Source organism: Salvelinus namaycush, chromosome 32 (assembly GCF_016432855.1).
Source record: "Salvelinus namaycush isolate Seneca chromosome 32, SaNama_1.0, whole genome shotgun sequence".
Classification (NCBI taxonomy): domain Eukaryota; kingdom Metazoa; phylum Chordata; class Actinopteri; order Salmoniformes; family Salmonidae; genus Salvelinus; species Salvelinus namaycush.
In genome coordinates this window covers 26,659,247-26,671,978 of record NC_052338.1, presented here as the reverse complement: position 1 = coordinate 26,671,978, position 12,732 = coordinate 26,659,247, and the positions used below count along the sequence as shown (strand labels likewise).

General features: G+C 42.0%; 1 protein-coding gene across 3 annotated transcripts in view; it reads right to left on the bottom strand.

The window, feature by feature from the left end:
- The window catches only part of LOC120027452 (tubulointerstitial nephritis antigen-like), a 65,366-nt gene that overhangs the window by 11,995 nt on the left and 40,639 nt on the right, over nucleotides 1-12,732 (bottom strand). For all 3 annotated transcript variants that reach the window (XM_038972392.1, XM_038972390.1, XM_038972391.1), the window contains exons 9-10: nucleotides 10,594-10,639; nucleotides 3,078-3,201 (exon numbers count right to left, since the gene is read on the bottom strand). In XM_038972392.1, the coding sequence (XP_038828320.1) occupies nucleotides 3,078-3,201; nucleotides 10,594-10,639 (170 nt within the window). The remainder of the gene's footprint in view (nucleotides 1-3,077; nucleotides 3,202-10,593; nucleotides 10,640-12,732) is intronic.

Sequence of the window (12,732 nt, the reverse complement as noted above, 5' to 3'; positions counted from 1 at the left end):
TCCCAGTAATTAATGAAATAATTATACATTTACAACCCACCATTAACAATTAATGAGAAAGTGAAAACATGTTTTTTGAATCTTTTTCAAATGTATTGAAAATAATTTACATAAGTATTCACATCCCTCAGTCAATACATGTTAGAATGGGTAAGTCACTAAGAGCTTTGTACACCTCGATTGTACAATATGTGCCCGTTATTATTTAAAACATTCTTCAAGCTCTGTCAAATCATTACTAGATAGCCATTTTCAGGTTTTTCCATAGATTTTCAAGCCGCTTTAAGTTTAAACTGTAACCAGGCCACTTAGGAACATACAATGTTATCTTGGTAAGTAACTCCAGTGTATATGTGGCCTTCTGTTTTAGGCTATTGTCCTGCTGAATGGTGAATTTGTCTCCCTGTGTCTGTTGGAAAGCAGACAGAACCAGACTGAACCAGGTTTTCCTCAATGATTCTGCCTGTGCTTAGTTCTATTCTGTTTATTTTTATTCTAAAAAACACCCTAGTCCTTCCCGAAGACAAGCATACCCATAACATGATGCAGCCTCCACTGAGTGGTACTCAGTGTTGTGTTGTTGTATTCAGGACATAAAGTTAATTTCTTTGCCACATTTTTTGCAGTTTTACTTTAGTGCCTTATTGCAAACAAGATGCATGTTTTGGAATATTTTTATTCTGTAACGGCTTCCTTCTTTTTACTCTGTCATTTAGGTTAGTCTTGTGGAGTAACTACAATGTTGTTGATCCATCCTCAGTTTTCTCTTATCACAGCCATTAAACTCTAACTGTTTAAAAGTCACGATTCACCTCGGTGAAATCCCTGAGCGGTTTCCTTCCACTCCGCCAACTAAGTTTGGAAGGATGCCTCTATCTTTGTAGTGACTGGGTCTATTGATACACCACCCAAAGTGTAATTAATAACTTAATCATGCTCAAAGGGATATTCAAGGTTCCCTTCTTTGAGAAGCATTGGAAAACCTCCCTGGGGTTTGTGGTTGAATATGTGTTTGAAATTCACTGCTCAACTGAGGGACCTTACAGGTAATTGCAGGTATGTGTGGGGTACAGAGATGAGGAAGCCATTAAAAAATCATGTTAAACACTATTATTGCACACAGAGTGAGTCCATGTAACTTATTATGTGACTTGTTAAGTACATTTTTACTCCTGAACTTATTTAGACTTCCCATAACAAAGGGGTTAAATACTTATTGACTCAATTGACATTTCAGCTTTTCATTTTTTATTAATTTGTAAAAATGTCTAAAACATAATTCCACTTTGACCTTATACTCACAGACAAACACACACATTATCATATGAGACCCAAACTGAACCAGAAGAACAGGGCCGGAAGTGGATCCCTCATTGCTCTGTTTCTCTTGATCAATGGCCGATCAGATAACCTGCCTCAATAACAGCTCTCAGCAGCTCTGCTTAGAGTTGTTCAAGCCAACGACAGCAAACCCTCCAACTCCAGTTTTTATTATGTGGCTTTAGCATTATAAATAGGGTTAAGTGCCTTGCTCAAGGGCACATTGACAGATTTTTCACTTTGTAGGCTCAGGTATTCAAACCACTGACCTTCCGGGATACTGGCCCAATGCTCTAACCGCTAGGCTACCTGCTGCCTTTACAAGGGGAAGGTGTGTTCATAAACCTTAGCATTCCTAATCCTAGTCACACATGTTTTCATGTCTAGAATAGACAGCCCAGTCAGACAGTACTCAACGAATACCTGATGGCTCAGAGTAGACTAAACAATAGAGTATTTGGCCGGGACAGGGTGTAGGGGGTTGGGATTTAGAGAGGGATGGGGTGTTGAGGGTTGGGAGAGAGAGGGACGGGGTGTTGGGGGTTGAGGGTTGGGAGTTAGAGAAGGATGGGGTGTTGGGTGTTGAGGGTTGGGAGAGAGAGGGATGGGGGGTTGAGGGTTGAGGGTTGAGGGTTGGGAGTTAGAGAGGGATGGAGTGTTGGGGGTTGAGGGTTGAGGGTAAGAGAGGGATGGGGTGTTGGGGGTTGAGGGTTGGGATTTAGAGAGGGATGGGGTGTTGGGGGTTGAGGGGTAGAGAGGGATGGGGTGTTGGGGGTTGGGTGTCAGAGGGAAGGAGTGTTGGGGGTTGGGAGCCAGAGAGAGATGGGGTGTTGGGGGTCAGAGAGAGATGGGGTGTTGGGGGTCAGAGAGAGATGGGGTGTTGGGGGTCAGAGAGAGATGGGGGTTGGCGGTTGGGAGTCAGAGGGGTTGGGAGTCAGAGATGGGGGCGAAGCAGCAGGAGCTGGGAAGAGGGAAAAGTGATGAATGAAGATGGAGAGAACAATGTCTGTGAGGAAGTGGGCGCTCCTCATAGAAATTGCCCTTTGGCACAGATCTAAGATCAGCTTACCCTCCCCAAAACCTACCCTCACATCTATTGACCTCTAAACATCTAAACTGACCTTTCATCAGCGTCTAGGGACAACTTCATTCTCCTTCTAGGGAGACAGAAGAGTTGGGGTGGGGGTGGGGAGATAAAAGGATTGGGGGTGGGGAGCCAGAAGAATTAGGGTGGGGGTGAGGAAATAGAAGGATTGGGGGTGGGGATGGGGAGCCAGAAGAATTGGGGTGGGGAGATAGGGCAGGAGAGGGGTGGGTAGCTAGGCAATCCAGGTGTGTAGTGTCTGCCAGCCTACATTTTTGTGGTCTCCGCGGTCTGTCTGCGTGACAGAGGACTGGAGCCAAGGTGTGTCTCAGAGTCTCAGAGCGACCGACAGACTGCCAGAGAGGGAATCTCTTACTCACACTGAACACAACACACCTGTGGTAGTATGCAGGTCTGGGAATGTTTACGGGTTGATTTTTTTAATTTGATCATTTGGTATATGTAAACAAATACTAGACTTAGATATTGATCATCTAAAAATGTTAAAATATAATAAAATATGAATGCATTGATTTATTCCAGAATTTAGAAAGGTTAACACTGAATCCATGAGATACATTCATTTTCCTATAAGTGCTGCCTCTAACATACTGTACAATGGATAAAAGACATTACAAAGCTCTATCAGATGGGAGATGATTGACAGCCTTACCCTGTGATTCTGACGGAGTGTGTGTTGTGTTTGCGGTAGTGTGGTGGTTTGGTGAAGCTGACGTCTGTGTGTTTGTAGATTCCACTCTTATAGACGAAGAAGTCCTCATGGACCTCCAGGATGGCTGCAGGATACACAGGGGAAAAAACATTATCAATGGACTGGATACACAAGAAGAAAAACAGATTATAGATTAACTTGACACACAGATACACACACTTTTTACAGTCAAACCAATCTATAACTTTGCAGATGGTAATAAAAGGACCAACCAAAGGCAGTGTCATGCCTCAATATTGTTGAAAAACATAGATAGAATCAACTTGACCATTAATCCTAGTCAGGTAGGGCCTAATTCAGACTTGAGATAAGGAGACTCAACATGTACTCCATGTTAAGTCTACTTATCTCAAGTCTGAATAGGGCCCATAAAGCATAGCTGTAGTTTGAAGGTAACCAATTTAGACTCCAACCTTGTACATCAGGCAAAGAGTTTCTATGCTTGACTGATAGCAAAGAGAGCTCAACCATATAATTACCTTCTTGCACTAAACTGAAATTAATACACCACTAGGAAAAAACAAACTCAAAAGCTAATTCAATTTCCTAATTTCTTTACTTTTTCCGAGCACAGTTTCCCATTTCCCCCTGAGAAGAACACACCCAAAAATCAGAGTGCAGCTGTGGTGTTGGGCCACTTTGAACCGGTGCATTATAAACCCTGAACTCCCTGTGACTTTCTCATTAGAAACCCAACTGGGATAAACAATCTGGAACGCTCACTGAGTAATTTCCACATTTGGAAGGACTACCTGTTCTTACTGGGCTACCGTTCTCTTTGTCTCCTACTGACAAACAAGGACACACACTGCTCTCTGGCAAAGGTAACGACAGAAATTGAAGGGAGAAGAAAAGAGGAAAACTTGACGCAAGGCCAATGTTTCAGTCCTGCTGTTTGGAACAATACAACAAGGCTGGCACAGGCTCACAGACTGTCTCTGCACAACCACACGTACACACACACAAATATAGTTTTTATTTGATTTAACCTTTATTTATAAAGGTTTTTGTCATTGCGATAAAACAAAACAACTTACATACACAACATTGAACAAAACTATAAACACACATACAGTACAACAATTACATATTACGTAAAGAAACACAAATGTCATAACTAAAAACAGCTGTCCTAAAGACAATTATACTGTTCTATGATATTTACATCAACCAAGTGTTAAAACTCCACCAACGTGACTAGATCATACAATTTTTAAATGTTCAGGAGAGAATTCCAGGACCACGGCGCTGAGTAACTAAAACTATTTCTACCATGACCTGTTCTAATTCTTGGTACTGTTAAAAGCAAATGAGAATGAAATTATATTTATTTACTGACCTGATTAAAAAAGAACAGATATAGTGGCATTTTACCCAATATGGCCTTATAAATCAGTGTATACCAGTGTTTAAGCCAATCCAAAGTCAATGACGACCAGCCAACGGCGCTGTAGAGATCACAACCTGAGGGCCACATGATATACTGAATCAAGTGCTCTCAGGGTGGTGGTTGAGGTCTGCATATATATAACATCACTAAAATCTAAAACCGCCAGTAATGTACATCGTACCAGCTCCTTCCTGGCCTCCAGAGAAAAACAAGCCTTATGCCGGTAATAAAAACCTATTCTCAGCCTGAGCTCTCCATATGAACAGTGAAGCTCAGCTTGTCATCCACCCACACTCCCAAATATTTGTACACTTTGACTTGCTCTATAGTATGTCCATCCAATATAGCAATGACATGATTAGTAACATGCCTGGTATTTGAAAATACCATGCATTTTGTTTTACCTGAATTCAGAACCAGCTTCAAATAATACAGATTATGTTGTATGATGTTAAATGCTCTTTGGGTATTTTCAAAAGATAAAGATAAACTGCTACCACTTGAATAAAGAACAGTATCATCTGCATAAAAATGAACCGCTGCTGTTTTAATATGATCCCCAATGTTGTTGATATACAAAATGAACAACAGTGGGCCCAAAATAGAACCTTGCGGAACACCTGAGCACAACTCTATGGACTCAGATTTACAACCATCTGCTATTACACATTGTGTACGATTTGAAAGGTAATTTATAAACCAATCTAGAGCATGACCAACAATTCCACAACATTTTAACCTTTGCACCAACACAGCATGGTCCACGGTGTCAAATGCCTTCGACAAATCAATAAAGACAGACACACAATATAACTTCTTGTCAAGAGCACAGTGGATGTCATTTAAAACCTTCAATGTTGCTGAAACAGTGCCGTAGCCAGACCTAAAACCTGATTGCATTCCATTTAAGATGTTGTTTTCTTGGAGGTAGGCCTTTAGCTGCCTACTAACTAAGGACTCTAGTACCTTAGACAGTACAGACAATTTTGATATGGGTCGATAGTTGTCAAGTAGCGAAGGATCTCCACCTTTCAGGAGAGGCAGTACAAAAGCAGATTTCCATAACTTCAGGGATCTCCTTAACGTCAAGTGTGAGGTTAAAAATACATGTTAAGGGGAAGCAATGATGTCTGCAGCTAGGTGTAGGAGACGGAGGACTAGTTCATCAGGGCCAGCGGATTTCCTTTCTATCAATTTCTTGCAGGGCTTTGCACACTTCTGAAACAGAGAAGGATGAGAAGGAGAACCTGGCAACTGATAAATTCAGGTAAATTCACAGGGGGCTCATTTATACCTTTAACCTTTTCAAATAAACTGCCTGCATCTAGAAAATTATGATTTCAGGCTTTCAGAATAGAGGTTCTCTCATCTACAATCTGTGTGTCTACCAACAATTGTTTGGGAAGCTGTGTATCTTTTTTGCACTCCAAAGCAATTTGGAGGGATTATTTAAATGATCCAAAGTAGATTTAAGGTAGTGGTCTGCTTTCAGTTTTCGGGTCATAGCCACACCCAGATTTAAAAGCCATCCAATCATCCGCCGAACCAGACCCTCTTGCTTTGGCCCACATAGCATTTAGTTCCTTTATGATTTTAGTAAGTTCATCAGTAAACCAAGGGTTCTCTCTGCCTATTGCATACATCCCGGAATGTGTTGTGGAAGTAAGAAAAGGCTAATTCAACATCAGGGATTAATTCAATTCTATTCCATTTGATGCTAAATACATAATGTAAAAAACCTTTAATATCAAACTGCTTCCAGTTTCTTTTCGTAATGACACGTGGAGATCGCATAGGAATTTTACCATCTCTTACACAGGCAATAGCACAGTGATCACTTATGTAGTTTGCAAAAATACCAGAATAAGGACTATTGGTTAAGATCGAATCAATCAAAGAGAATTTCAGAAGATACTTTATATTCAACCTCGTTACACTGTTGACAATCTGAGTGAGATTATAGGTATTGAATATAATTTTGAGTTGATCAGAGCTAGATGTTAACCAATCCTGATTCAGATCCCCCTTCAGGACAATCTCAGAGTTGACATGCTGTGATAACAATTCGAAAATACAACCCGGGGATCCAGCATTAGCAGATTGAGGTCTATAACAACAAGATACAACAATATTTAAAGATGAGGTTTAGGTTCAAAGACAAATATACATAGAACCGAAAATGTGTCTTTTAAGTATATAGCAACACCACCCCCTTAGATTGACCATCTGCACAAAAAACATTGTAACCATTTATGCCAATATTTTTGTCTGTAATCTATTTTTTGAGCCAGGTTTCAAAAAGCATAAATATGTCAGGGTCGGCAGTTATAATCCATATATTCACAAAATCAAGCTTCAGCAGAAGACTTCTTACATTCATATGCAGACACTTCAGGCCTCTCTGAGTACTTACATTTACATTTACATTTAAGTCATTTAGCAGACGCTCTTATCCAGAGCGACTTACAAATTGGAAAGTTCATACATATTCATCCTGGTCCCCCCGTGGGGAATGAACCCACAACCCTGGCGTTGCAAGCGCCATGCTCTACCAACTGAGCCACACGGGACCACTACTTAATTGGGCTGGGGTAAAAATGTCAGGACCTGGGTTATATTGCACATTTCCAAACAGTTGAAGTAGCAAGATAATGGCAAGTCTATATCGGGGGTTACAACATCTGGATTGACAGACAGCACTTGAAGGACAATCCACAGTCACCAGAGTCTTTAATGCCACATATTACAGGAGATGTGTAAAGTCCAGAGACATGGTTAAGTACCAAGAAAACAGTCCTGAAGAGTCCGATTTCTCCCATGTTGATTGGGAGAAATGTTTAAAGTTCTCGGGTGAATTTACAGAGCAACCGTGTGGTTTCTCCCAAGGCACGAGGGAGAAACAGTCATAAACTCAGCAAAAAAAGAAACATCCCTTTTTCAGGACCCTGTCTTTCAAAGACAATTCGTAAAAATCCAAATAACTTCACAGATCTTCATTGTAAAGGCTTTAAACACTGTTTCCCATGCTTGTTCAATGAACCATAAACAATTAATGAACATGCACCTGTGGAATGGTCGTTAAGACACTAACAGCTTACAGATGGTAGGCAATTAAGGTCACAGTTTTGAAAACTTTGGACACTAAAGAGGCCTTTCTACTGACTCTGAAAAACACCAAAAGAAAGATGCCGAGGGTCCCTGCTCATCTGCGTGAACGTGCCTTAGGCATGCTGCAAGGAGGCATGAGGACTGCAGATGTGGCCAGGGCAATAAATTGCAATGTCTGTACTGTGAGATGCCTAAGACAGCGCTACAGGGAGACAGAACGGACAGCTGATCGTCCTCGCAGTGGCAGACCACGTGTAACAACACCTGCACAGGATCAGTACACCTGAATATCACACTTGCGGGACAGGTACAGGATGGCAACAACAACTGCCCGAGTTACAGCAGGAACGCACAATCCCTCCATCAGTGCTCAGACTGTCCTCAATAGGCTGAGAGAGGCTGGAATGAGAGCTTGTAGGCCTGTTGTAAGGCAGGTCCTCACCAGACCTCACCGGCAACAACATCACCAATTGGCACAAACCCACCGTCGCTGGACCAGACAGGACTGGCAAAAAGTGCTCTTCACTGACAAGTCGCGGTTTTGTCTCACCAGGGGTGATGCTCGGATTCGTGTTTATCGTCGAAGGAATGCGCCTTACACCGAGTCCTGTACTTTGGAGGTGGAGGGATCGATTTGGAGGTGGAGGGTCCGTCATGGTCTGGGGCGGTGTGTCACAGCATCATTGGACTGAGCTTGTTGTCATTGCAGACAATCTCAACGCTGTGCGTTACAGGGAAGACATCCTCCTCCCTCATGTGGTACCCTTCCTGCAGGCTCATCCTGACATGACCCTCCAGCATGACAATGCCACCAGCCATACTGCTCGTTCTGTGCATGATTTCCTGCAAGACAGGAATGTCAGTGTTCTGCCAGGGCCAGCGAAGAGCCCAGATCTCAATCCCATTGAGCACGTCTGGGACTTGTTGGATTGGAGGGTGAGGGCTAGGGCCATTCCCACCAGAAATGTCTGGGAACTTGCAGGTGCCTTGGTGGAAGAGTGGGTTAACATCTCACAGCAAGAACTGGCAAATCTGGTGCAGTCCATGAGGAGGAGATGCACTGCAGTACTTAATGCAGCTGGTGGCCACACCAGATACTGACTGTTACTTGTGATTTTGACCCCCCCCTTTGTTCAGGGACACAATATTCCATTTCTGTTGGTCACATGTCTGTGGAACTTGTTCAGTTTATGTCTCAGTTGTTGAATCTTATGTTCATTCAAATATTTGCACATGTTAAGTTTGCTGAAAATAAACGCAGTTGACAGTGAGAGGATGTTTCTTTTTTTGCTGAGTTTTTTTCCTCCTCCACAGATCAACGGGCTCTAAAAGTATCGCCAACAATGTAAAAGCCAAGGGTAGACAACAGCAAAATGAGCAACAGCAGCATGTTCGTTTATTGCCCTATCAATTAACATGAGAGAAAACACAGTGCTAAACACATGCAAAGTTAACAGAACAATCTAAGATATGTAGCCAACACAACGCTTAACAATAATATTACATGAGCTACGACTTAATATATAAGCGTTGCTAAATAATAATACAAACATAACAAGAATCACTATTCAAATAGTCCAACAGCAGATCAGAACAAGTCTGTGGTGTATGCCTATGATGTAAGCCAGCAAAGCTGAGAGAGAGAGAGAGAGAGAGAGAGAGAGAGAGAGAGAGAGAGAGAGAGAGAGAGAGAGAGAGAGAGAGAGTTTAGAAGACAACGTGAAGCCCGTGTTTAGAAGACAACGTGAAGCCCGTGTTTAGAAGACAACGTGAAGCCCGTGTTTAGAAGACAACGTGAAGCCCGTGTTTAGAAGACAACGTGAAGCCCGTGTTTAGAAGACAACGTGAAGCCCGTGTTTAGAAGACAACGTGAAGCCCGTGTTTAGAAGACAACGTGAAGCCCGTGTTTAGAAGACAACGTGAAGCCCGTGTTTAGGAGACAACGTGAAGCCCGTGTTTAGAAGACAACGTGAAGCCCGTGTTTAGGAGACAACGTGAAGCCCGTGTTTAGGAGAAGGCTATTCCATGCAAGAAATTGCCAAGAAACTGAAGATCTCGTACAACGCCGTGTGCTACTCCCTTCACAGAACAGCGCAAACTGTCTCTAACCAGAATAGAAAGAGGAGTGGGAGGTCCCAGTGCACAACTGAGCAAGAGGACAAGTACATTAGAATGTCTAGTTTGAGAAACAGACGCCTCACAAGTCCTCAACTGGCAGCTATATTAAATAGTACCCGCAAAACACCAGTCTCAACGTCAACAGTAAAGAGGCGACTCCGGGATGTTGACCTTTGCTAGTTGAACTACATGTAGTTCACTACTCCCCAACACTGACCACAGTGAAATCATAAATATAATACATTTAATATATCATACTATATATAATATTATAAACTGGGTGGTTTGAGACCTGAATGCTGACTGACTGACACCCGTGGTATATCAGACTGTATACCACAGGTATGACAAAACATTGCTTTGTACTGCTCTAATTAAGTTGGTAGACAGTTTATAATAGCAATAAGGCACCTCTGGGTTTGTGGTATATGGCCAATATACCAAGGCGACGGGCTGTATTCAGGCACTGCGCGTTGCGTTGTGCATAAGAACAGCCCTTAGCCGTGGTTTAATGACCATACCTCCTCGGGCATTATTGCTTAATTAAATTCCACTATAATATAAAATCAAACACGTTCTGTATCCAACCTGGTGATAATAACCTGACTCCGATCCTCCGCCCAATCACTGGCAAAGGATCTCTCATACCCAATCCTGCTCTTTAAGCAAAACCCAAGGCTTTGTTGCCCTTCTGAATTCATTCCTAAAACCAAGAGATTGCTCTGAACGCAACAGCAAACACACATGGTTCCAGTAGCTCATTCTTTTACAGCTGCTGATGGCAATAACACACACACACACACGCACACACACACACAGACATCATCTAAATCATCCTACCTTGCACTGGGCCGTTATCCATAATCTCCTTCATGATCTCCTTCTCCTGTGAAGAAACAAAATGTACAGAACTGTGATTAGATGAAATGAAAGAGATGGACAGAACTGTGATTAGATGAAAGGAAAGAGAACGACAGAACTGTGATTAGATGAAAGGAAAGAGAACGACAGAACTGTGATTATATGAAAGGAAAGAGAATGACAGAACTGTGATTAGATGAAAGGAAAGAGAACGACAGAACTGTGATTAAATAAAAGGACAGAGAAAGTGGAGGGGATAGCAACATAAATTGTTTGACCATGTTGTAGAACAGCTCCACATCTCTAGATGCATGGCTTGGTGACTTGAGAGGTTATAGAGGAAGATAGACATGCTGTAATGATTTCCAACATTAAGCATCATTTAGAATGCTTGATAATAAGAGGTAATAAAGCCTACGCTGTAACTCAGTGGGTATCCTTTGATTAGGATATAAAACAAGTGGATGCATGTGGATTCTCTTAATGCTCATGGCCTCTGGAAATAGTTAGGGGAGTCCCAAATGGTCCCCTATTCCCTATATTGTGCACTAGTTTGACTAGGGCCCATAGGGCTCTGGTCAAAAGTAGTGTACTTTGTAGGGAAAATGGTGCCATTTGGGACACAACCTTAATGTAATAGCTACAGGCTTTCCAGTTGATCTACTGTAGCTTACTTCAGAGAAGGAATTCTAACATTCTCTACTGCTACCCCCTCTTGTGTCTTAGATCAGGGTTCCCCAAACTCGGTCCTGGGACCGCCCCTGGGTACACGTTTTGTTTCTTCCCTAGCTCTAGACAGCTGATTCAAATAATCAAAGCTTGACGACTAGTTGGTAATTTGAATCAGCAGTCAAAAACCAAAACATGCACCCAGAGGAGGCCCCAGGACCAAGTTTGGGAAACCCTAGCTGTGTTCGAATACTCATACTAACTGTACTATTTGTGATGTGAATTGAGTATATAGTATGTGTAACAGTTTAACTTTACGTCCGTCCCCTCGCCCATACCCGGGAGCGAACTTATGTTGCTATCCCCTCCACTTTCTCTGTCCTTTTGCACACATCAACAACAAACACCCACGAAGCATCGATACCCATCGCTCCACAAAGGCCGCGGCCCTTGCAGAGCAAGGGGAACCACTACTTCAAGGTCTCAGAGCAAGTGACGTAACCGATTGAAAGGCTATTAGCGCGCACTACCGCTAACTAGCTAGCCATTTCACATCCGTTACATATGCTTATTGGTCATAGTATGGATATAGTTAGTATGCTAAAAGTTCCCGGATGACGTACTAAATTCATCAAAATTCGATGTATGCAAGCAGTGGACAATATTCCCGTACTTTTAGGGCCCATAATGCAATTCTTTCGAAAATGGGCGTGGCTTCATAACTTTTCAGATTTTATGAAAATTGCGGAAAATATGCAGCCAAAGTCTGACGAAAGCGGATACAAATTCATTGCTTTAACTAATTATGACAAATGTTAAGAAAATGTTGAAAAATGTAATAAAGTAATGCCTTTTCAAATAAGTTACGTTACACGTTATGTTGGCTAAAAGTTTGTTAGCTACGCTATCCTTACGAACCGCATAGCATTACAGCAGTATGTACTGGTATGTTAGCTAGTTACCTAACTTTAGTTGGCTATTAATACATTGAACTTGCCAGGCAGTATTTTTTCAGTCTCCTGAGGGGGAATAGGCTTTGTCGTGCCCTCTTCACAACTGTCTGTGCAAAGCTGTCATTAAGGCAAAGGGTGGCTACTTTGACGAATCTCAAATATAAAATATATTTAGATTTGTTTAACACTTTTTCAGTTACTACATGAGTCCATAGGTGTTATTTCACAGTGTTGATGTCTTCACTATTATTCTACAATGTAGAAAATAGTAAAAATAAAGAAAAACTTTTGACTGGTACTGTATGTCAGGCTGGGATTCACCATGTCAAAAGGTTTTTCCCCAGGTGCATGAACAATGAGGATATTTACTGCGACTTGGATGAGAACCTATGTCCAAATGCTCAAGACCGGTTTGATGCAAACAAGTGTCGGCTAAACGTTATGTTTCTTTCATTTGATTACATTGTGAAAGATTTCTTCAGTTATTACACCTTTG